At 49.7% G+C, this 25,427-nt stretch overlaps 1 protein-coding gene across 1 annotated transcript in view; it reads left to right on the forward strand.

The window, feature by feature from the left end:
* Positions 1-3,968: 3,968 nt before the first annotated feature.
* LOC133355979 (sodium-dependent neutral amino acid transporter B(0)AT3-like) overlaps positions 3,969-25,427 on the forward strand; it is a 54,277-nt gene continuing 32,818 nt past the window's right edge. The window contains exons 1-6 of the mRNA XM_061573448.1: positions 3,969-4,152; positions 9,356-9,496; positions 16,504-16,641; positions 19,097-19,278; positions 19,490-19,600; positions 23,688-23,800. Of these exons, the coding sequence (XP_061429432.1) occupies positions 4,017-4,152; positions 9,356-9,496; positions 16,504-16,641; positions 19,097-19,278; positions 19,490-19,600; positions 23,688-23,800 (821 nt within the window). The 5' untranslated portion in view covers positions 3,969-4,016. The remainder of the gene's footprint in view (positions 4,153-9,355; positions 9,497-16,503; positions 16,642-19,096; positions 19,279-19,489; positions 19,601-23,687; positions 23,801-25,427) is intronic.

A 25,427-nucleotide genomic window follows, 5' to 3' on the forward strand; every position in this document is an offset into this window, starting at 1 on the left:
GCTTGCGAAACGTAGACCCCCCTAATGGAACATCTTCGCTGGAGATGTTCCATTAGGATTGTGTGAAGAGCTCACAAATCCTTTAAAGATCTGGACACATTCCCATCGGTGAGCTCCTCCGGCAGGCAAAGCTGCGCTGGCAGGGTCATGTAGCCCGCATGCCCAATCACCGCATGCCTAAACAGCTTTTGTTCGGCCGGATCGAGGGGGCTAAGCGGGCGCGGCACGGGCTAGAGACTAGATGGAGTGATGTGGTACAGGAGGATGTGGAGCTGAGTGGACCTGCCGATGACTGGTACCAGCGGTGTCAAGATCGGCCTCTGTGCAGGAGGCTCGTGAAAGACGCTGCTACTGGGCAGTTGGAAGCAGTCGCCCTCCAACAACAACAGAGGGCGGAGGAGCGACGCTCACAACAACGCGCGGAGCGCCAGGTGGATAAAGCACAGCAAATCGGAACAGTAAGGGGGCACAGGTGGTGCATCAGCCACTCATCTTAGTCAGTCGACCCGTGGCACCTGGGTCTGCCCCGTAACCTCCTGCCAGCGGGCGTTCGACACTTCACGTGGCCTCAAGGTGCACATGGCCTGGCACAAGCGAAGCGTCGTGGTGACGTGACCACCGCTTAGTGGCGAATGGCGGTTGTTGTTGTTGTTGTTGTGTGTGAGTGTGGAGTGTGGTAGTTTAGCGGTTAGCGCGCTGCGCTTCGAAGTCGGTGACCCGGGTTCGATTCCCGCTCACGGCCAACACTAGTGACGATTATCTGAACTGGTTTGGGCTTCCCCTAGGACGACTCAGGCTCAAATGAGTACCGGGTTTGATGTGTAAACATCGCCACTAGGGAGACAAATGCAGCCGGGCGTGGTGTTGGCCAACCACCCCCTCGTGTGCCGCGCCGGCCTTTGTAGGTGCTCGCTAACTGCACTTTCCCCAACAGTCTGTTCAGGCTATACGGGGGATCTTTGTCTTTGTGTGAGAGTGTGGGCAGTGTGCTTATGATTAGCTCCGGTTTGACAGCAAAGGCATCACTCCGAATCAGTCGAGCGGCATTATCTTTCATCGACTGAATAATACTGCGTCGGAGCGACCTGGTCTGTCACTGCACATGAAGATTCGGGTCTTCTCGACCACAGTCATGCCCTCCCTTCTCTACGCTTGCGAAACGTGAACCCCTCGAATGAAACATCGACGCCGGTTAGAAACATTCAAGCTGACCTGTCTCCGATCCATCCTGGGTTTAACTTGCAGGCTGAATTGTGGTTGAAGGATCTGAACACAGTCCATCAGTGAGCTCCTCTGGCGAGTGAGGCTGGGTCATGTAGCCCGCATGCCCAGCCACCGCATGCCCAGCCACCGCGTGCCCAGCCACCGCGTGCCCAGCCACCGCGTGCCCAGCCACCGCGTGCCCAGCCACCGCATACCCAGCCACCGCGTGCCCAGCCACCGCGTGCCCAGCCACCGCGTGCCCAGCCACCGCGTACCCAGCCACCGCATACCCAGCCACCGCATTCCCAGCCACCGCATACCCAGCCACCGCGTGCCCAGCCACCGCGTGCCCAGCCACCGCATACCCAGCCACCGCATTCCCAGCCACCGCATACCCAGCCACCGCATTCCCAGCCACCGCATACCCAGCCACCGCGTGCCCAGCCACCGCGTGCCCAGCCACCGCGTGTCCAGGAGAACCACGCTGAGTCACACGACTCGTTTTCAGGAGGCCCCTGCCGCCACATTTGGGTTTTTATTTCATAAAGTTTTGAGCCGACTAATGACGAGATGTTGTTGTGTTTGTTATTCACGTGGGGAGGAGGAAAGCGGAGCACGAGGGAGCAGCGCTTTATCCCCGTACAGGTGGAACAGATGGAGATTAGTCCACTCGCCGTACTGCACGGCTCCTCGATGCGCCCCTGTTAGAGGCTATGCGGGGGAACTTTGTTTGTGTATGAGGTGTCTGTGGCATCTCCGTGTGGTGAGTGTATAAACTAAACAATGTTTTATGTTACCAGCTAAGTCCCCACGGTAAGAATCTGTAGGGTATGTGTGATGAGTATCAATGTGTGATGAGTAGCTATGTGTGCTCACTATCTGCGGGTGATACGCTGTCAATGTGTTACTGAGTGTGTGCGAAAAGCTGTTAATGTTTGTCGGTCTGTGTGAGAGTGAATGTGTGTGGGTGTGGGGAGCGGTGGCGTAATCGTCAGCGCACTGCACCACGAACCCGGCTACCCGAGTTATCTTCCAACTCACTACTAACAGTACCCGGGGAGACAAAGGCGGCCGGGCGTGGTGCTGACCACCCACCCCCTCGTGTGCCTTTAGAGTGCTACTCGCTAACAGTCCTTGTCTCAACAGTCTGTGGAGGCTATCCGGGGGGCCTTTGTCTTCGTGTTTTTGTGCTGACTGATTTTCTACATTGCCTCGGCCTCCTGCAGCCAGTCACAGCGCATTCACATCGTCACCGTCATCAGCAAGGAGGTGGCGAGATGTTAACTACCTCACCCGCTATACAGGATGTCGTGGGCTCGATCCCTGCTGTATATTTGGAGTGTGCGCGTGTCTTTCTCTCTCCGTGGTCGCCTGGATATTTATCCAGGTCCTCTAAGTCCCCCCCCAACTCCACATTTAGAATCAACAGCAGGCGTTGAGAGAGATGTCTGGCTGCTGTGACATCTCGACACGATGGAGTTTAGAGAGATGTTTGACTGCTGTGACATCTCGACACGATGGAGTTTAGAGATGTTTTACTGCTGTGACATCTCGACACGATGGCCTTGAGAGATGTCTGGCTGCTGTGACATCTCGACACGATGGCCGTCACGGGGGGGAGAAGAACCGGGTTTTCGAATTCGCTAACAAACTCGGCATTCCAAGAGCCGCAGGGAGCCGCCCGCAGGCATCTCGTGCGTGACCTGCGGGTCGCTTCTGCGGGGCCTTACCCGGTAAAACAAACTGCACACAGTGAAGTCGCTAACATCATCGCTTCTCGTTCGATCTCCCGGAGCGCCAGGTTGCTGACATCCTTGCCCACGCCTTATCATATTAGCACTTCCGATATAGTACGGCTGGTGACGTACGGTACGAATGAAGTTCAAAATACGTACACTCATAATGTATACAGGTCCAAGCAGAGTCATGGACTACAAGACGTCTCGCCTACAGCGTGGTGGGGTAACGCGTGGGAACTCCCACCTCTTACAAGACGTCTCGCCTGCAGCGCGGAAGAGTAGGCCAAATATAAGCACTCTGCAGGGGCTGTCTATAGCGACCATCGAAATGGCGACCGTCAAACCCTAACTTTTTACCCTTTTAGCGTATTATGCAAATGTCGTTCCTTGACCCCCAACCCCCCCCCTCCTCTTATGCAAATGCTCCTCCCCCCACCCCTGCACCTGGGGCTGAGATTCCCCCCGCCCCCCTCCCCCCACCCCTGCACCTGGGGCTGAGATTCCCCCCGCCCCCCTCCCCCCACCTCTGCACCTGGGGCTGAGATTCCCCCCCGCACTCGAGAGAGCGACCACTGGGCAGGAGGCGACCCCCTCGCTCGCTCTCTCTGCAGGCGACACAAACACGCGGAGAGTGGGGGTAGCCAGAGAGGGGATAGCGAGAGAGGGGATAGCGAGAGAGGGGATAGCGAGAGAGAGAGGGGGTAGCGAGAGAGGGGATAGTGAGAGAGGGGGTAGCGAGAGAGGGGATACTGAGAGAGAGGGGATAGCGAGAGAGGGGATAGCGAGAGAGGGGGTAGCGAGAGAGAGAGGGGGTAGTGAGAGAGGGGATAACGAGAGAGAGAGGGGGTACTGAGAGAGGGGGGGGGGGGTAGCGAGAGAGGGGATAGCGAGAGAGGGGGTAGCGAGAGAGAGAGGGGGTAGTGAGAGAGGGGATAACGAGAGAGAGAGGGGGTACTGAGAGAGGGGGGGGTAGCGAGAGAGGGGATAGCGAAAGAGAGAGGGGGTACTGAGAGAGGGGGGGGGTAGCGAGAGAGGGGATAGCGAGAGAGAGAGGGGGTAGTGAGAGCAGAGGATATGGGGGGCCCCGTGGTGGACGAGGAGCGGCCGCGCTGGGACAACAAGGTGCAGTACATCCTCACCTGCGTCGGCTTCGCCGTCGGACTCGGCAACGTGTGGCGCTTCCCGTACCTGTGCCAGACGTACGGCGGAGGTGAGGCTCTCTCACTCACTCACTCTCCTGTGAGACACACTCACCTCCGTGTGTGAGACTCACTCACTCAGCTGTGAGACTCACTCACTCAGCTGTGAGACTCACTCACTCAGCTGTGAGACTCACTCACTCAGCTGTGAGACTCACTCACTCACCTGTGAGACTCACTCACCTGTGAGACTCACTCACTCTCCTGTGAGACACACTCACCTCCGTGTGTGAGACTCACTCACTCAGCTGTGAGACTCACTCACTCAGCTGTGAGACTCACTCACTCAGCTGTGAGACTCACTCACTCAGCTGTGAGACTCACTCACTCAGCTGTGAGACTCACTCACTCAGCTGTGAGACTCACTCACTCACCTGTGAGACTCACTCACTCACCTGTGAGACTCACTCACTCACCTGTGAGACTCACTCACCTGTGAGACTCACTCACCTGTGAGACTCACTCACTCACCTGTGAGACTCACTCACCTGTGAGACTCACTCACCTGTGAGACTCACTCACTCACCTGTGAGACTCACTCACCTGTGAGACTCACTCACCTGTGAGTCTCACTCACCTGTGAGTCTCACTCACCTGTGAGACTCACTCACTCACCTGTGAGACTCACCTGTGAGACTCACTCACCTGTGAGACTCACTCACCTGTGAGACTCACTCACTCACCTGTGAGACTCACTCACCTGTGAGACTCACTCACTCACATGTGAGACTCACTCACTCACATGTGAGACTCACTCACTCACATGTGAGATTCACTCACCTGTGAGACTCACTCACTCACATGTGAGACTCACTCACTCACCTGTGAGACTCACTCACTCACATGTGAGACTCACTCACCCGTGAGACTCACTCACCCGTGAGACTCACTCACCTGTGAGACTCACTCACCTGTGAGACTCACTCACCTGTGAGACTCACTCACTCACCTGTGAGACTCACTCACCTGTGAGACTCACTCATTCACCTGTGAGACTCACTCTCTCACCTGTGAGACTCACTCACCTGTGAGACTCACTCACCTGTGAGACTCACTCACCTGTGAGACTCACTCACTCACCTGTGAGGCTCACTCACCTGTGAGACTCACTCATTCACCTGTGAGGTTCACTCACCTGTGATACTCACTCATTCACCTGTGAGACTCACTCACTCACCTGTGAGACTCACTCACTCACCTGTGAGACTCACTCACCTGTGAGACTCACTCACCTGTGAGACTCACTCACCTGTGAGTCTCACTCACTCACCTGTGAGTCTCACTCACCTGTGAGGCTCATTCACTCACCTGTGAGACTCACTCACCTGTGAGACTCACTCACTCACCTGTGAGACTCACTCACCTGTGAGACTCACTCACTCACCTGTGAGACTCACTCACCTGTGAGACTCACTCACTCACCTGTGAGACTCACTCACTCACCTGTGAGACTCACTCACCTGTGAGACTCACTCACTCACTCACCTGTGAGACTCACTCACCTGTGAGACTCACTCACTCACCTGTGAGACTCACTCACCTGTGAGACTCACTCACTCACTCACCTGTGAGACTCACTCACCTGTGAGACTCACTCACTCACCTGTGAGATTCACTCACCTGTGAGACTCACTCACTCACATGTGAGACTCACTCACTCACCTGTGAGACTCACTCACTCACATGTGAGACTCACTCACCCGTGAGACTCACTCACCCGTGAGACTCACTCACCTGTGAGACTCACTCACCTGTGAGACTCACTCACTCACCTGTGAGACTCACTCACCTGTGAGACTCACTCATTCACCTGTGAGACTCACTCTCTCACCTGTGAGACTCACTCACCTGTGAGACTCACTCACCTGTGAGACTCACTCACCTGTGAGACTCACTCACCTGTGAGACTCACTCACTCACCTGTGAGGCTCACTCACTCACCTGTGAGACTCACTCATTCACCTGTGAGGTTCACTCACCTGTGATACTCACTCATTCACCTGTGAGACTCACTCACTCACCTGTGAGACTCACTCACTCACCTGTGAGACTCACTCACCTTTGAGACTCACTCACCTGTGAGACTCACTCACCTGTGAGTCTCACTCACTCACCTGTGAGTCTCACTCACCTGTGAGGCTCATTCACTCACCTGTGAGACTCACTCACCTGTGAGACTCACTCACTCACCTGTGAGACTCACTCACTCACCTGTGAGACTCACTCACTCACCTGTGAGACTCACTCACCTGTGAGACTCACTCACTCACCTGTGAGACTCACTCACTCACCTGTGAGACTCACTCACCTGTGAGACTCACTCACTCACTCACCTGTGAGACTCACTCACCTGTGAGACTCACTCACTCACCTGTGAGACTCACTCACCTGTGAGACTCACTCACCTGTGAGACTCACTCACCTGTGAGACTCACTCACTCACCTGTGAGACTCACTCACCTGTGAGACTCACTCACTCACCTGTGAGACTCACTCACCTGTGAGACTCACTCACCTGTGAGACTCACTCACCTGTGAGACTCACTCACCTGTGAGCAGGTGAGACTCACTCACTCAGCTGTGAGACTCACTCACCTGTGAGACTCACTCACCTGTGAGACTCACTCACTCACCTGTGAGACTCACTCACCTGTGAGACTCACTCACTCACCTGTGAGACTCACTCACCTGTGAGACTCACTCACTCACCTGTGAGACTCACTCACTCACCTGTGAGACTCACTCACCTGTGAGACTCACTCACTCACCTGTGAGACTCACTCACTCACCTGTGAGACTCACTCACCTGTGAGACTCACTCACCTGTGAGCCTCACTCACCCATGAGACTCACTCACTCACCTGTGAGACTCACTCACCTGTGAGACTCACTCACCTGTGAGACTCACTCACTCACCTGTGAAACTCACTCACCTGTGAGACTCACTCACCTGTGAGACTCACTCACTCACCTGTGAGACTCACTCACTCACCTGTGAGACTCACTCACCTGTGAGACTCACTCACCTGTGAGACTCACTCACTCACCTGTGAGACTCACTCACCTGTGAGACTCACTCACCTGTGAGACTCACTCACTCACCTGTGAGACTCACTCACTCACCTGTGAGACTCACTCACTCACCTGTGAGACTCACTCACTCACCTGTGAGACTCACTCACCTGTGAGACTCACTCACCTGTGAGACTCACTCACTCACCTGTGAGACTCACTCACCTGTGAGACTCCCTCACCTGTGAGACTCACTCACTCACCTGTGAGACTCACTCACTCACCTGTGAGACTCACTCACCTGTGAGACTCACTCACCTGTAAGACTCACTCACTCACCTGTGAGACTCATTCACATGTGAGACTCACTCACCTGTAAGACTCACTCACCTGTGAGACTCACTCACTCACCTGTGAGACTCATTCACATGTGAGACTCACTCACCTGTGAGACTCATTCACATGTGAGACTCACTCACCTGTGAGACTCACTCACCTGTGAGACTCACTCACTCACCTGTGAGACACACTCACCTGTGAGACACACTCACCTGTGAGACTCACTCACCTTCGTGTGTGAGACCGCTCACCTGCGTGATTCTTTGTGTGTTCCACCAACCCCAATCAATTTGTGATTCCGTTTCAGCCCGAATGTAATTGTACATTTCACAGGTAACAGCACCACCACGAGCGGAGCCACATCCACCACCATTATTAATCTACCACCACCATCACCAGCACAATCATACATCATCACGACCGTCACGACGATCATCACGACCATGACTACCGTCACCACCGTCACCACCAGGCACCACAACCATCACCACCACCATCATTACTACCATCAACACCACCATCATTACGACCATCACCACCAACAACAACCGCCATTCGCCACGAAGTGGCGGTGACGTCACCACGACGCTTGTGCCAGACCATGTGCACCTTGAAGCCACGTGAAGTGTCGAACGCCCGCTGGCAGGAGGTCACGGGGCAGACCCAGCAGGTGCCACGGGTCGACTGACCGAGATGACCGAGATGACTGGTTGATGCACCACCTGTGCCCCCTACTGTACCAACTTGCTGTGCTTTAGCCACCCGGCGCTCCGCTCGTTGTTGTGAGCGTCGCTCCTCCGCCCTCCGTTGTTGTTGGAAGGCGACTGCCTCCAACTGCCCAGTAGCGTCCTTCACGAGCCTCCTCCACAGAGGCCGATCTTGACACCGCTGGTACGAGTCATCGGCAAGTCCACTCATCTCCACGTCCTCCTGTACCACATCACTCCATCTCTGCTCTAGTGGTGCTGGTAGTAATGGTTGGTAATGGTGACACAGAACAGCTCAGATCCATGACCCACGGGGTAAAGAGGCGAAATTGTTTACCCACGATTAGCGCTTACAATGTCGACTCCGTGAAAGTAATAATTATTTATCAAAAAGGGCCACGCTGACTTGCATGACTCGTTTTCAGGAGGGTTCTGTCATCACTACTTTTGTTTTTTATTCCATATATTTTCAACCCCAACGAGTGAAGAGTTGTTTTTTGTCGTGTTTGTTATTCACGAGGGGAGGAGAAAAGCGGAGCGCCCAGAGAAACCCCCAAGCCTTGCACGAGGGGGCAACGCTCTATCCCCGTCAAGATGGAGTGAAAAGATGGCGACTAGTCCACTCGCTGTGGAAGCCGGGGCACGGCTCCGCGACTCCCACGGGGAAGGGAGTCTCACCGCCCATCTGTGTGTGGTCCACCAACCTTCGCTCGTGACTCCACAGCGCTGGGTCACAGCGGCCACGGCCTGGCTGAGTTAATGATGATGTCGAGTAAAAGGCGCGGCCCTGCAAGTGTCGGCTCAAACCACTGCCGCGGGAAGGGCCCTCCAGTGCGAGAGGGAGATCTCGAGTGCTCTTTCATGCTGGACAGCAGAGCTTGGAAGAAGCCGTGGGAGCTACCCACACCAAGCCTCACCACCACCACCACCACACTCGGCCTGCCGACGTCTGTGTGTGCGTGTTGAACTTCTTTCGCACCGTGCGTAGGCAGCTGTGCTCATCGGAGGTGCGGATCAAGGACGACGAACTAAACTGTGATAGTAACCATTTTATCTCTCCGCTCCATCTCCCCAAATCTCTTTCCATCCCCTGCCCCTCCATCTCTCCCATCATCCTCCTCCTCGTCGGCCACCTCTGCGCCCCTTCCCCCCACAGGCGCCTTCCTCATCCCCTACCTCATCGCGCTCGTGGTGGAGGGGATCCCGATATTCCACCTCGAGCTGGCCATCGGGCAGCGGCTGCGCAGGGGAAGCGTCGGGGTGTGGAACACCATCCACCCCCTCCTGGGCGGCGTGGGTACGAGACCCCCACTCGCTCACTCGCCCACCCCACTCGCTCACTCACTCACGTCACTCACTCACTCACACCACACTCACTCACACCACTCACTCACACCACACTCACTCACTCCACTCAGTTACACCACTCACTCACACCACTCACTCCACTCACATCACACTCACTCACTCACTCACATCACACTCACTCACTCACTCACACCACACTCACTCACTCACCCACCCCACTCGCTCACTCACCCACCCCACTCACTCACATCACACTCACTCACCCCACTCACTCACTCACACCACTCACTCACACCACACTCACTCACTCCACTCAGTTACACCACTCACTCACACCACTCACTCCACTCACATCACACTCACTCACTCACATCACACTCACTCACCCCACTCACTCACTCACACCACTCACTCACCCCACTCACTCACACCACACTCACTCACCCCACTCGCTCACTCACACCACTCACTCACTCACATCACACTCACTCACCCCACTCACTCACTCACACCACTCACTCACTCACATCACACTCACTCACCCCACTCACTCACTCACACCACTCACTCACACCACACTCACTCACCCCACTCAGTTACACCACTCACTCACACCACTCACTCCACTCACACCACTCACTCCACTCACACCACTCACTCCACTCACACCCTCAATCACTCACCCCACTCACTCACCCCACTCACTCACTCACACCACTCACTCACCCCACTCACTCACACCACTCACTCACACCACTCACTCCACTCACACCACTCACTCCACTCACACCACTCACTCCACTCACACCACTCACTCACCCCACTCACTCACCCCACTCACTCACACCACACTCACTCACCCCACTCACTTACACTACTCACTCACCCCATTCACTCACTCACACCACTCAATCACCCCACTCACTCACACCACACTCACTCACCACACTCACTTACACCACTCACTCACTCACACCACTCACTCACTCACACCACTCACTCACACCACTCACTCCACTCACACCCTTACTCACTCACACCACTCACTCACACCACTCACTCACACCACTCACTCCCATCACACTCACAGCACTCACTCACCCCACTACCTCACCCCACTCACTCACCCCACTCACTCACTCACGCCACTCACTCACATTACACTCACTCACACCACTCACTACACTCACACCCTCACTCACCCCACTCACTCACACCACTCACTCACTCACACCACTCACTCACTCACACCACTCACTCACATCACTCACTCCACTCACACCCTCATTCACTCACACCACTCAGTCACTCACACCACTCACTCACTCACCACTCACTCAGACCACTCACTCACACCACTCACACCACTCACACCACACTCACTCACCCCATTCACTCACACCACACTCACCCCACTCACTCACACCAATCACTCACTCACACCACTCACTCACACCACTCACTCCACTCACAGCCTCACTCACACCACTCAGTCACTCACACCACTCACTCACTCACCCACTCACTCACTCACACCACTCAGTCACTCACACCACTCACTCACACCACTCACTCACCACTCACACACACCACTCACTCACCCACTCACTCACTCACACCACTCACACCACTCACCACTCGCTAACCCCACTCACACCACACTCAATCACACCACTCACTCACACCACACTCACTCACACCACTCACTCACACCACACTCACTCACACCACTCACTCACACCACATTCACTCACCCCACTCACTCACTCACTCACACTACTCAATCACACCACACACACCCCACTCACTCACACAACTCACTCACACCACTCACTCACCCCACTCACTCACTCACACCACTCACTCACATCACACTCACTCACACCACACTCAATCACACCACTCACTCACACCACACTCACTCACACCACTCACTCACACCACACTCACTCACACCACTCACTCACACCACATTCACTCACCCCACTCACTCACACCACTCACTCACACCACACTCACTCACACCACTCACTCACACCACACACACCCCACTCACTCACAAAACTCACTCACACCACTCACTCAGACCACTCACACACCACACTCGCTAACACACTCGCACACACTTACCACGACACACAGAGAACCACACACTCACCACGACACACACAGAAACACACACTCACCCTGATACACACTCACGACGACACACACAGAACCACACACTCACCACGATACACTCACCACGACACACACTCACCACGACACACACTCGCCATGACACACACAGAAACACACACTCACCAGGCCACACACTCACCACACCACAGTTACTCGCCATGTGTGGTGGTAGTCTGATTGCGTCCCCAGGCAAGAGCTCGTGAGATGATGATGAGGAGGAGGAGAGCAGTCAAAGCTGCAGGGTGCCCCCCGGGGGGCTGTCACCAAAATAACAAAAGGCGAAGTGAAGAAAGAAAAACCAAGAAAGTTAAACCAAGAAAGTAAACCGAGAAAGTAAACCGAGAAAGTAAACCAAGAAAGTAAACCGAGAAAGTTAAACCAAGAAAGTAAACCAAGAAAGTAAACCAAGAAAGTAAAACCAAGAAAGTTAAACCAAGAAAGTAAACCAAGAAAGTTAAACCAAGAAAGTAAACCAAGAAAGTAAACCGAGAAAGAAAAACCAAGAAAGTTAAACCAAGAAAGTAAACCAAGAAAGTAAACCGAGAAAGAAAAACCAAGAAAGTTAAACCAAGAAAGTAAACCAAGAAAGTAAACCAAGAAAGTAAAACCAAGAAAGTTAAACCAAGAAAGTAAACCAAGAAAGTAAACCGAGAAAGTAAACCGAGAAAGTAAAACCAAGAAAGTTAAACCAAGAAAGTAAACCGAGAAAGTAAACCGAGAAAGAAAAACCAAGAAAGTAAAACCAAGAAAGTAAACCAAGAAAGTAAACCGAGAAAGTAAACCGAGAAAGTAAAACCAAGAAAGTTAAACCAAGAAAGTTAAACCAAGAAAGTAAACCGAGAAAGTAAAACCAAGAAAGTAAAACCGAGAAAGAAAAACCAAGAAAGTTAAACCAAGAAAGTAAACCGAGAAAGAAAAACCAAGAAAGTAAAACCGAGAAAGAAAAACCAAGAAAGTTAAACCAAGAAAGTAAACCGAGAAAGAAAAACCAAGAAAGTAAACCGAGAAAGTAAAACCAAGAAAGTAAAACCGAGAAAGAAAAACCAAGAAAGTAAACCAAGAAAGTAAACCGAGAAAGTAAAACCAAGAAAGTTAAACCAAGAAAGTTAAACCGAGAAAGAAAAACCAAGAAAGTTAAACCAAGAAAGTAAACCGAGAAAGAAAAACCAAGAAAGTTAAACCAAGAAAGTAAACCGAGAAAGTAAAACCGAGAAAGTAAAACCGAGAAAGAAAAACCAAGAAAGTTAAACCAAGAAAGTAAACCGAGAAAGTAAAACCGAGAAAGTTAAACCGAGAAAGTTAAACCAAGAAAGTTAAACCAAGAAAGTAAACCGAGAAAGAAAAACCAAGAAAGTTAAACCAAGAAAGTAAACCGAGAAAGAAAAACCAAGAAAGTAAACCAAGAAAGTAAACCGAGAAAGAAAAACCAAGAAAGTAAAACCAAGAAAGTAAACCGAGAAAGTAAACCGAGAAAGTAAAACCAAGAAAGTAAACCGAGAAAGTAAAACCGAGAAAGAAAAACCAAGAAAGTAAACCAAGAAAGTAAACCGAGAAAGTAAAACCGAGAAAGAAAAACCAAGAAAGTAAACCAAGAAAGTAAACCGAGAAAGTAAAACCAAGAAAGTAAAACCAAGAAAGTAAACCAAGAAAGTAAACCAAGAAAGTAAACCGAGAAAGTAAACCAAGAAAGTAAACCAAGAAAGTAAACCAAGAAAGTAAAACCAAGAAAGTTAAACCAAGAAAGTAAACCAAGAAAGTAAAACCGAGAAAGTAAACCAAGAAAGTAAAACCGAGAAAGTAAACCGAGAAAGTAAACCAAGAAAGTAAACCAAGAAAGTAAAACCAAGAAAGTTAAACCAAGAAAGTAAAACCAAGAAAGTAAACCGAGAAAGTAAACCGAGAAAGAAAAACCAAGAAAGTTAAACCAAGAAAGTTAACCGAGAAAGAAAAACCGAGAAAGATAAACCAAGAAAGTAAACCGAGAAAGTAAACCGAGAAAGTAAAACCAAGAAAGTAAAACCAAGAAAGTAAACCAACAAAGTAAAACCGAGAAAGAAAACCAAGAAAGTAAAACCAAGAAAGTAAAACCAAGAAAGTAAAACCAAGAAAGTTAAACCGAGAAAGTAAAACCGAGAAAGTAAAACCAAGAAAGTAAAACCAAGAAAGTAAAACCAAGAAAGTAAAACCGAGAAAGTAAAACCAAGAAAGTTAAACCAAGAAAGTAAAACCAAGAAAGTAAAACCAAGAAAGTTAAACCGAGAAAGTAAAACCAAGAAAGTAAAACCAAGAAAGTAAAACCAAGAAAGTAAAACCGAAAAAGTTAAACCGAGAAAGTTAAACCAAGAAAGTAAAACCAAGAAAGTAAAACCAAGAAAGTAAAACCAAGAAAGTTAAACCAAGAAAGTTAAACCAAGAAAGTAAAACCAAGAAAGTAAAACCAAGAAAGTTAAACCGAGAAAGTTAAACCAAGAAAGTAAAACCAAGAAAGTAAAACCGAGAAAGTAAAACCAAGAAAGTAAAACCGAGAAAGTAAAACCGAGAAAGTAAAACCAAGAAAGTAAAACCAAGAAAGTAAAACCGAGAAAGTTAAACCAAAAAAGTTAAACAAAGAAAGTTAAACCGAGAAAGTTAAACCAAAAAAGTTAAACCAAGAAAGTAAAACCAAGAAAGTAAAACCAAGAAAGTTAAACCAAGAAAGTTAAACCGAGAAAGTAAAACCAAGAAAGTTAAACCAAGAAAGTAAAACCAAGAAAGTAAAACCAAGAAAGTTAAACCGAGAAAGTTAAACCAAGAAAGTAAAACCAAGAAAGTTAAACCGAGAAAGTTAAACCAAGAAAGTTAAACCAAGAAAGTTAAACCGAGAAAGTTAAACCAAGAAAGTAAAACTAAGAAAGTTAAACCGAGAAAGTTAAACCAAGAAAGTTAAACCAAGAAAGTTAAACCGAGAAAGTTAAACCAAGAAAGTTAAACCAAGAAAGTTAAACCAAGAAAGTTAAACCGAGAAAGTTAAACCAAAAAAGTTAAACAAAGAAAGTAAAACCAAGAAAGTAAAACCAAGAAAGTAAAACCAAGAAAGTTAAACCAAGAAAGTTAAACCGAGAAAGTTAAACCAAGAAAGTTAAACCAAGAAAGTTAAACCGAGAATGTTAAACCAAGAAAGTTAAACCGAGAAAGTAAACCGAGAAAGTTAAACCGAGAAAGTTAAACCAAGAAAGTAAAACCGAGAAAGTAAAACCGAGAAAGTTAAACCAAGAAAGTAAAACCAAGAAAGTTAAACCAAGAAAGTTAAACCAAGAAAGTAAAACCAAGAAAGTTAAACCAAGAAAGTTAAACCGAGAAAGATAAACCAAGAAAGTAAAACCAAGAAAGTAAAACCAAGAAAGTTAAACCAAGAAAGTAAAACCAAGAAAGTTAAACCAAGAAAGTTAAACCGAGAAAGATAAACCAAGAAAGTAAAACCAAGAAAGTAAAACCAAGAAAGTTAAACCAAGAAAGTTAAACCGAGAAAGATAAACCAAGAAAGTAAACCGAGAAAGATAAACCAAGAAAGTAAACCGAAAAAGTTAAACCAAGAAAGTTAAACCAAGAAAGTAAAACCAAGAAAGTAAAACCGAGAAAGTTAAACCGAGAAAGTAAAACCAAGAAAGTAAAACCAAGAAAGATAAACCAAGAAAGTAAAACCAAGAAAGTAAAACCAAGAAAGTAAAACCGAGAAAGTTAAACCAAGAAAGTAAAACCAAGAAAGTAAAACCGAGAAAGATAAACCAAGAAAGTAAACCGAAAAAGTTAAACCAAGAAAGTTAAACCAAGAAAGTTAAACCAAGAAAGTTAAACCAAGAAAGTAAAACCAAGAAAATAAAACCATGAAAGTAAAACCAAGAAAGTAAAACCATGAAAATAAAACCAAGAATGTAAAACCGAGAAAGTTAAACCAAGAAAGTAAAACCGAGAAATTAAAACCATGAAAGTAAAACCAAGAATGTAAAACCAAGAAAGTAAAACCAAGAAAGTAAAACCGAGAAATTAAAACCATGAAAGTAAAACCGAGAAAGTAAAACCATGAAAATAAAACCAAGAATGTAAAACCGAGAAAGTTAAACCAAGAATGTAAAACCGAGAAATTAAAACCATGAAAGTAAAACCGAGAAAGTTAAACCAAAAAAGTTAAACCAAGAAAATCAAACCAAGAAAGTAAATACAAGAAAGTTAAACCAAGAAAGTAAAACCAAAAAGTAAAACCAAGAAAGTTAAACCAAGAAAGTAAAACCAAGAAAGTAAACCCAAGAAAGTAAAACCAACAAAGTTAAACCAACAAAGTTAAACCAAGAAATTTAAACCAAGAAAGTTAAACCAAGAAAGTAAAACCGAGAAAGTAAACTGAGAAAGTAAAACCAAGAAAGTAAAACCAAGAAAGTAAAACCAACAAAGTTAAACCAACAAAGTTAAACCAAGAAATTTAAACCAAGAAAGTTAAACCAAGAAAGTAAACCAAGAAAGTTAAACCAAGAAAGTAAAACCAAAAAAGTAAAACCAAGAAAGTTAAACCAAGAAAGTAAAACCAAGAAAGTAAAACCAACAAAGTTAAACCAACAAAGTTAAACCAACAATGTTAAATCAAGAAAGTAAACCGAGAAAGTAAACCAAGAAAGTAAAATCAAGAAAGTAAAACCAAGAAAGTTAGACCGAGAAAGTAAAACCGAGAAAGTAAAACCGAGAAAGTCAATCCAAGAAAGTCAAACCAAGAAAAGTATGCGTACTGTGTGCTGTGTGCCCTATGTGCTGTGTGCCCGATGTGCTGTGTGTGCCGTGCGCTAGGGGTGGCGTCCATGCTGGTGTCGTTTCTGGTGGGTCTCTACTACAACACCATCCTCGCCTGGGTGATGTGGTACTTCTTCAACTCTTTCCAGGAGCCGCTCCCCTGGAAACACTGCCCCCTCAACCAGAACCAAACCGGTAACCACATCATCGACATCATTGGCATCATCAACATCATCGACATCGTCATTATCAACATGAACGACATCATCATTCTCAACATCATCGACATGAACATAATCATCGACATCATCATTTTCATCATTATCGCCAACATTATTATAACATCAACAGCGAGAGTGGTGGCGCAGTGATTAGCTGCGCTCTGAACCCGGCCAACACCAGTGGTGATTGTGTCAACCGGTCCTGGGCTTCCCCTAGGTTGACTCAACCTTAAATGAGGACCCAGTGCCGTGTGTAAACATCGGCACTGTGGACACAAAGGCGGCCGGGCATGGTGCTGGCCACCCACCATCCTTGCACGCCTTACCAGGCCTTACCAGTCTTTATAAGTGTAATAAGACTCTTTGAGATGACTTCTGGAATCCGTCTTTTATTCACTTTGGGTTACATCTACTTCACGCTGCTGATAGACAACGTGAAGGGACAGATAGACCGAGAGAGACGCACTGCCACGTGGCAACTCGGAGCCCCGCTCTCGCGTTGCTCCTTCCTCCGTTGGTTCCCGTTCTGACCACGTGTCGTTCCTCTCTACCCCTATTTAATCCCCGGGTCACGTGGTACGCTTCAGGCAATCCTCGTTAGCCTGCATCGAATCTTCCAGGCTCCCTCGTCAGCTCCCGGGACCACGCCCCTGACTCATCTCCCCATTGGCTGAGGCCAAAGCCAGCAGAACCAATCTCCATAGCTGTCACCCTTCCATCACGTCAGGGCCATGCCCCCAGGCTTCCCCCCATTGGCTGCAAACCAGGACCGGCAGAGCCAATCACCATGATAAGGTGTGATACATCAGTGAGCCGGATATATTCTCATATTACATAAGTGTAGTGACGTGGAATGAGTCACTGGAGCGTGTGCCGTTGGGAGATTGGGAGACATCGGTGAGCTCCTTCGGTCGGCGAGGCTGCCTTGGTTGGGTCATGTAGCCCGTATACCCAGCCACCGCATGTCCAAGCAGCTTCTGTTTGGCAGCATAGAGGGGGCTAAACGGGCACGGCATGGGCTGGAGAAGAGATGGATTGATGCGGTATAAGAGGATGTGGAGCTGAGTGGACTTGCCAATGACCGATACCAGTAGCTGCTGCTGGGAAAATTTCGATAGAATGTAATGTGTAATGACTTATTGTTAGTAGCTCAGCTTATTGGAGATTATATATTGAGTATATTGATGATATTGATGCAGTTTACATTTTAGTTTTTTATCGGTTCACTATATGATAGTCATTATATAGTGTATTGTATACCCAGCTACTTAATGTGAATAGCTCAGCTTATTGGAGAATATATTGAGTACATTGATTATATTGATGTAGTTTATATTTAGTTCTTTCACATCGGTTTATTGTATGATAGTGGGTGGTTGCAGTTCTTTAGCGTCAATATACTAAATGCCTCTGTTGATATGTAAACTCTGACTTTAACATAGCCACTTCCGTGACCAGTTACATGCTAATTCCTCACATTAACATCATGCTAATCTCCCAGTTGCATGCTAATTTCTGACTTTAACATCCTGCTAATTCTCTCACATTAACACAGCTTATTCAATCCTAAATTATTCTGTTGATATGAAAACTCCTTTGTCAAGGCGCTCTTCTCCTCCCACCCAGCTTAAAATACGCTGCCAAGCTTAGCAGTGTTCATTGGAGCGCTGTCTTTCAGACAGCTCTGTCTTCACCTGAGGACGGCTGCTTGTGTTGTGGCCGAAACGTCGTGAGAATTTTATATTATTATGTTTTATTTTTATTATTTTATTATTTCCCTTCTACGTGACTTTACCGAAAGAACCAAGAAGATGCTGCTGGGAAGTTTGAAGCAGTCACCCTCCAGCAACAACGGAGGGCAAAGGAGCGACGCTCACAACGACGAGCGGAGCACCGGGCCGATAAAACGCAGCAAGTTGGCACAGTGGGGAGCACAGGTGGTGCATTGGCCACTAATCTCAGTCAGCCAACCCTGAGTCTGTCTTGTGACCTACTGCTAGCGGGTTTTCGACACTTCACGTGGCCTTAAAGTGCACTTAGCCTGGCACAAGCGTTGTCGTGACGTCGCCACTTAGTGGAAAATGGCAGTTGTTGTGTGTGTGTGGTTGTTGAGTGTGTGGTTGGTGTGGTTGTTGAGTGTGTGGTTGCTGTATGTAGTTGTTGTGCTTGTTGTTGTATGTGTGGTTGTTGAGTGTGTGATTGTTGTTGTATGTGTGGTTATTTAGTGTGTGGTTGCTGTATGTGTGGTTGTTGCGGTTGTTGTATGTGTGGTGTTTGAGTGTGTGGTTGTTGTATGTTGTGTGGTTGTTGTGCTTGTTGTTGTATGTTGTGTGGTTGTTGAGTATGGTTGTATGTTGTGTGGTTGTTGTTGTTGAGTGTGTGGTTGTTGTTGTTGAGTGTGTGGTTGTTGTTGTTGTTGTGTGGCACAGGGTATGTGAGTGAGTGCGCCGACAGCTCCCCCGTGGACTACTTCTGGTACCGCGAGACGCTCAACATCAGCCCCAGCGTGGAGGAGAGCGGCGTGCCCCAGTGGTGGGTGGTGCTGTGCCACGTGGCCGCCTGGTCCATCGTCTATGTGTGCACCATCCGGGGCATCGAGACCTCGGGCAAGGTGCGGGGGGAGGGGGGGGGAGGTGATGATGACGATGTCGATGATGATGTTTTTGATGGTGACGATGTTGATACAGATGATGCTCGTGATGATGATGTCTGTGATAATGACGATGTCGATGATGACGATGACGATGTTGATGATGTTCCTGGTGATGATGACGATGTTGATGATGTTCCTGGTGATGATGACGATGTTGATGATGTGCCAGGCCGTCTACGTCACCGCTACCTTCCCCTACCTCGTCATCTTCATCTTCCTGGTGCGTGGACTCACGCTCGAGGGGGCAACCGACGGACTCGTCTACCTCTTCACTCCGGACGTGAGACTCCTCACCTCATCTCACCTCATCTCACCTCATCAACTCCTCACTACCTGCCACTACCTCTTCACCACCACCTGACCTACTCACCTCTTCACAACCTCACCTACTCACAAACTCCTCAACCTCCTGACACTGCTTCTACTCACCACCAACTCCTCACTCCTCAACATCCTGACACTGCTTCTACTCACCACCACCTCGTCACTCCTCAACCTCCTGACACTGCTCTACTCACCACCACCTCGTCACTCCTCAACCTCCTGACACAGCTCTACTCACCACCACCTCCTCACTCCTCAATCTCCTGACACTGCTCTACTCACCACCACCTCGTCACTCCTCAACCTCCTGACACTGCTCTACTCACCACCACCTCGTCACTCCTCAACCTCCTGACACTGCTCTACTCACCACCACCTCCTCACTCCTCAACCTCCTGACACCGCTTCTACTCACCACCACCTCGTCACTCCTCAACCTCCTGACACTGCTTCTACTCACCACCACCTCGTCACTCCTCAACCTCCTGACACAGCTCCTACTCACCACCACCTCGTCACTCCTCAACCTCCTGACACTGCTCTACTCACCACCACCTCGTCACTCCTCAACCTCCTGACACTGCTCTACTCACCACCACCTCGTCACTCCTCAACCTCCTGACACTACTCTACTCACCACCACCTCGTCACTCCTCAACCTCCTGACACTGCTCTACTCACCACCACCTCGTCACTCCTCAACCTCCTGACACTGCTCTACTCACCACCACCTCGTCACAACTCAACCTCCTGACACTGCTTCTACTCACCACCACCTCGTCACTCCTCAACCTCCTGACACAGCTTCTACTCACCACCACCTCGTCACTCCTCAACCTCCTGACAACGCTTCTACTCACCACCACCTCGTCACTCCTCAACCTCCTGACACAGCTCTACTCACCACCACCTCGTCACTCCTCAACCTCCTGACAACGCTTCTACTCACCACCACCTCGTCACTCCTCAACCTCCTGACACTGCTTCTACTCACCACCAACTCCTCACGACTCAACCTCCTGACACTGCTTCTACTCACCACCACCTCGTCACTCCTCAACCTCCTGACACTGCTTCTACTCACCACCAACTCCTCACGACTCAACCTCCTGACACTGCTTCTACTCACCACCACCTCGTCACTCCTCAACCTCCTGACACTGCTTCTACTCACCACCACCTCCTCACTCCTCAACCTCCTGACACTGCTTCTACTCACCACCACCTCCTCACTCCTCAACCTCCTGACACTGCTTCTACTCACCACCACCTCGTCACTCCTCAACCTCCTGACACTGCTCTACTCACCACCACCTCCTCACTCCTCAACCTCCTGACACTGCTCTACTCACCACCAACTCCTCACGACTCAACCTCTTCACAGGGACGTGAGACTCACCGGTGACTCAACACAAAGTCAAAGATCCCCTGTATAACCTTTAACACTGTTAGGGCAAGTGCTGTTCGCGAGCACCTATAAAGGCCAGAACGGTACACGTGGGGGTGGGTGGTTCAGCACCACGCCCGGCCGCCTTTGTCTCTCCAGTAGCGATGTTTACACGCCGCACCGGGTACTCGTTTGAGGTTGAGTCGACCTAGGAGAGGCCCAGGACCGGTTCATCTATTCGTCACTGGTGTTTGTGGCTGTGAGTGAGAATGGAACTCAGCGCCAGGTTCGTAGTGCATCACGTTAGCCACGACGCCAGCGGATCTCACCGGGGTGCGCGGCAATGTCCCCGAGGGCACGTGAGGTGATTTAAAAATGTGTGAAATTAGACCGTGATTCATCATGTGTGAATCTGCCAATATAAAATAACTGCGATAAAATGTAAATCCACATGGTAACCTAGAGCGAGATGAAATACCTTTCTAAATGTATCGATCATTAACAATGTGGGCTACCAGCAGAACCAGCAAGCCCCTAAACGGTCCATTGCGCGTGCATAGCATCCGTTGAATTTTGTTTTATTCGTTTGCAGTTACTAATTCATAACATTTATTTGTCAGAACCACGTGGGATCAGGCAAGGGGTGGGGGTGTAACTCAATTGAAACTAAATTCAACATGGGGGGTAACTTCTAGATTTGAAGCTTTCGTGACTGCAAGGATTCATATTCTTAGGTTTTTTCGGTAAAGTCACGTAGGTAAAAAATTTAAATTAATCAAAGTAAAATAAAAATAAGATAAAAATTACGACGTTTCGGAGGCAACACAAGCTTCCGTCTTCAGGTGGAACCATCACAGCACGATAGCTGTATCAAGTAAGAGAAATTCCAAGAAAACAGTCCTTGTATATACAGTATACTGGTTGAGGGTGGGAGGAGCCAAGGTAGGCCTTGGATATTATTATTGTGAGGTTTATTAATTTTAATTTAACATTTTTACCTACGTGACTTTACCGAAAAAACCTAAGAATAAGGGGGGGTAACACAGTTGCCAACAAAGGTTGAGAAGCACTGCTCTCTCCACCAGTCACCACAGCAGACCCTCACCACAGCAGACCCTCACCACAGCAGACCCTCACCACAGCAGACCCTCACCACAGCAGACCCTCACCACAGCAGACCCTCACCACAGCAGACCCTCACCACAGCAGACACTCACCACAGCAGACCCTCACCACAGCAGACCCTCACCACAGCAGACACTCACCACAGCAGACCATCACCACAGCAGACCCTCACCACAGCAGACCCTCACCACAGCAGACCCTCACCACAGCAGACACTCACCACAGCAGACCCTCACCACAGCAGACCCTCACCACAGCAGACACTCACCACAGCAGACCATCACCACAGCAGACCCTCACCACAGCAGACCCTCACCACAGCAGACCCTCACCACAGCAGACCCTCACCACAGCAGACACTCACCACAGCAGACCCTCACCACAGCAGACCCTCACCACAGCAGACACTCACCACAGCAGACACTCACCACAGCAGACGCTCACCACAGCAGACCCTCACCACAGCAGACCCTCACCACAGCAGACGCTCACCACAGCAGACCCTCACCACAGCAGATCCTCACCACAGCAGACCCTCACCACAGCAGACCCTCACCACAGCAGACGCTCACCACAGCAGACCCTCACCACAGCAGATCCTCACCACAGCAGACGCTCACCACAGCAGACCCTCACCACAGCAGACACTCACCACAGCAGACACTCACCACAGCAGACACTCACCACAGCAGACCCTCACCACAGCAGACACTCACCACAGCAGACACTCACCACAGCAGACACTCACCACAGCAGACCCTCACCACAGCAGACCTTCACCACAGCAGACACTCACCACAGCAGACCCTCACCACAGCAGACCTTCACCACAGCAGACACTCACCACAGCAGACACTCACCACAGCAGACGCTCACCACAGCAGACCCTCACCACAGCAGACCCTCACCACAGCAGACCCTCCCCACAGCAGACCCTCACCACAGCAAACGCTCACCACAGCAGACCCTCACCACAGCAGACCCTCACCACAGCAGACCCTCACCACAGCAAACGCTCACCACAGCAGACCCTCACCACAGCAGACCCTCACCACAGCAGCCCCATACCACAGCAAACGCTCACCACAGCAAACGCTCACCACAGCAGACCCTCCCCACAGCAGACCCTCACCACAGCAAACGCTTACCACAGCAGACCCTCACCACAGCAGACCCTCACCACAGCAGACCCTCACCACAGCAAACGCTCCCCACAGCAGACCCTCACCACAGCAGACCCTCACCACAGCAGACCCTCACCACAGCAAACGCTCACCACAGCAGACCCTCACCACAGCAGACCCTCACCACAGCAGACCCTCACCACAGCAAACGCTCACCACAGCAGACCCTCACCACAGCAGACCCTCACCACAGCAGACCCTCACCACAGCAGACCCTCACCACAGCAGACCCTCACCACAGCACACGCTCACCACAGCAGACCCTCACCACAGCAGACCCTCACCACAGCAGACCCTCACCACAGCAGACCCTCACCACACCCTCCACCGCCCTGCCCCCACCCCAGCTCGAGGTTCTCAAGAACCCCAAGGTTTGGTTGGACGCCTCCACCCAGATCTTCTACTCGCTCTCGCTGGCGTTCGGCGGTCTCATCGCCTTCTCCAGCTACAACCCCATCCGGTGTGGACAAACACAGACAACCCTCCAACACACACACAATCCTCCAACACACACAATCCTCCAACGCACACACACACACACAACCCTCCAACACACACACAACCCTCCAACACACACAATCCTCCAACACACACACACACACAACCCTCGAACACACACACACAACCCTCCAACACACACACACACAACCCTCCAACACACACACAACCCTCCAACACACACACAATCCTCCAACACACACACATACAATCCTCCAACACACACACACACAACCCTCCAACACACACACACACAATCCTCCAACACACACAATCCTCCAACACACACACACACAACCCTCGAACACACACACAACCCCCCAACACACACACACACAACCCTCCAACACACACACAACCCTCCAACACACACACAATCCTCCAACACACACACACACAACCCTCCAACACACACACAATCCTCCAACACACACACACAATCCTCCAACACACACACACAACCCTCCAACACACACACAACCCTCCAACACACACACACAACCCTCCAACACACACACACAACCCTCCAACACACACATACACACAACCCTCCAACACACACACAATCCTCCAACACACACACAATCCTCCAACACACACACAACCCTCCAACACACACACACACAACCCTCCAACACACACACACAACCCTCCAACACACACACACATACACACAACCCTCCAACACACACACAACCCTCTAACACACACACACACAACCCTCCAACACACACAATCCTCCAACACACACACACACACAACCCTCCAACACACACACACAACCCTCCAACACACACATACACACAACCCTCCAACACACACACACAATCCTCCAACATACACACACAATCCTCCAACACACACACACACAACCCTCCAACACACACACAATCCTCCAACACACACACACATAACCCTCCAACACACACACAATCCTCCAACACACACACACACACACAATCCTCCAACACACACACACACACACAACCCTCCAACACACACATACACACAACCCTCCAACATACACACAATCCTCCAACACACACACACAATCCTCCAACACACACACACACAACCCTCCAACACACACACACAACCCTCCAACACACACACACACAACCCTCCAACACACACACACAACCCTCCAACACACACACAACCCTCCAACACACACACACGCAACCCTCCAACACACACACACACAACCCTCCAACACACACACAACCCTCCAACACACACACACAACCCTCCAACACACACGCACAACCCTCCAACACACACACAACCCTCCAACACACACACAATTCTCCAACACACACACACACAACCCTCCAACACACACACACAACCCTCCAACACACACACACAACCCTCCAACACACACACAACCCTCCAACACACACACACAATTCTCCAACACACACACACACAACCCTCCAACACACACACACAACCCTCCAACACACACACACACACAACCCTCCAAAATACACACAATCTTCCAACACACACACACACACAACCCTCCAACACACACAACCCTCCAACACACACACAACCCTCCAACACACACACACAACCCTCCAACA

This window comes from Lethenteron reissneri, chromosome 52, assembly GCF_015708825.2.
Source record: "Lethenteron reissneri isolate LAM-NWPU_2019-01 chromosome 52, ASM1570882v1, whole genome shotgun sequence".
Lineage (NCBI taxonomy): Eukaryota > Metazoa > Chordata > Hyperoartia > Petromyzontiformes > Petromyzontidae > Lethenteron > Lethenteron reissneri.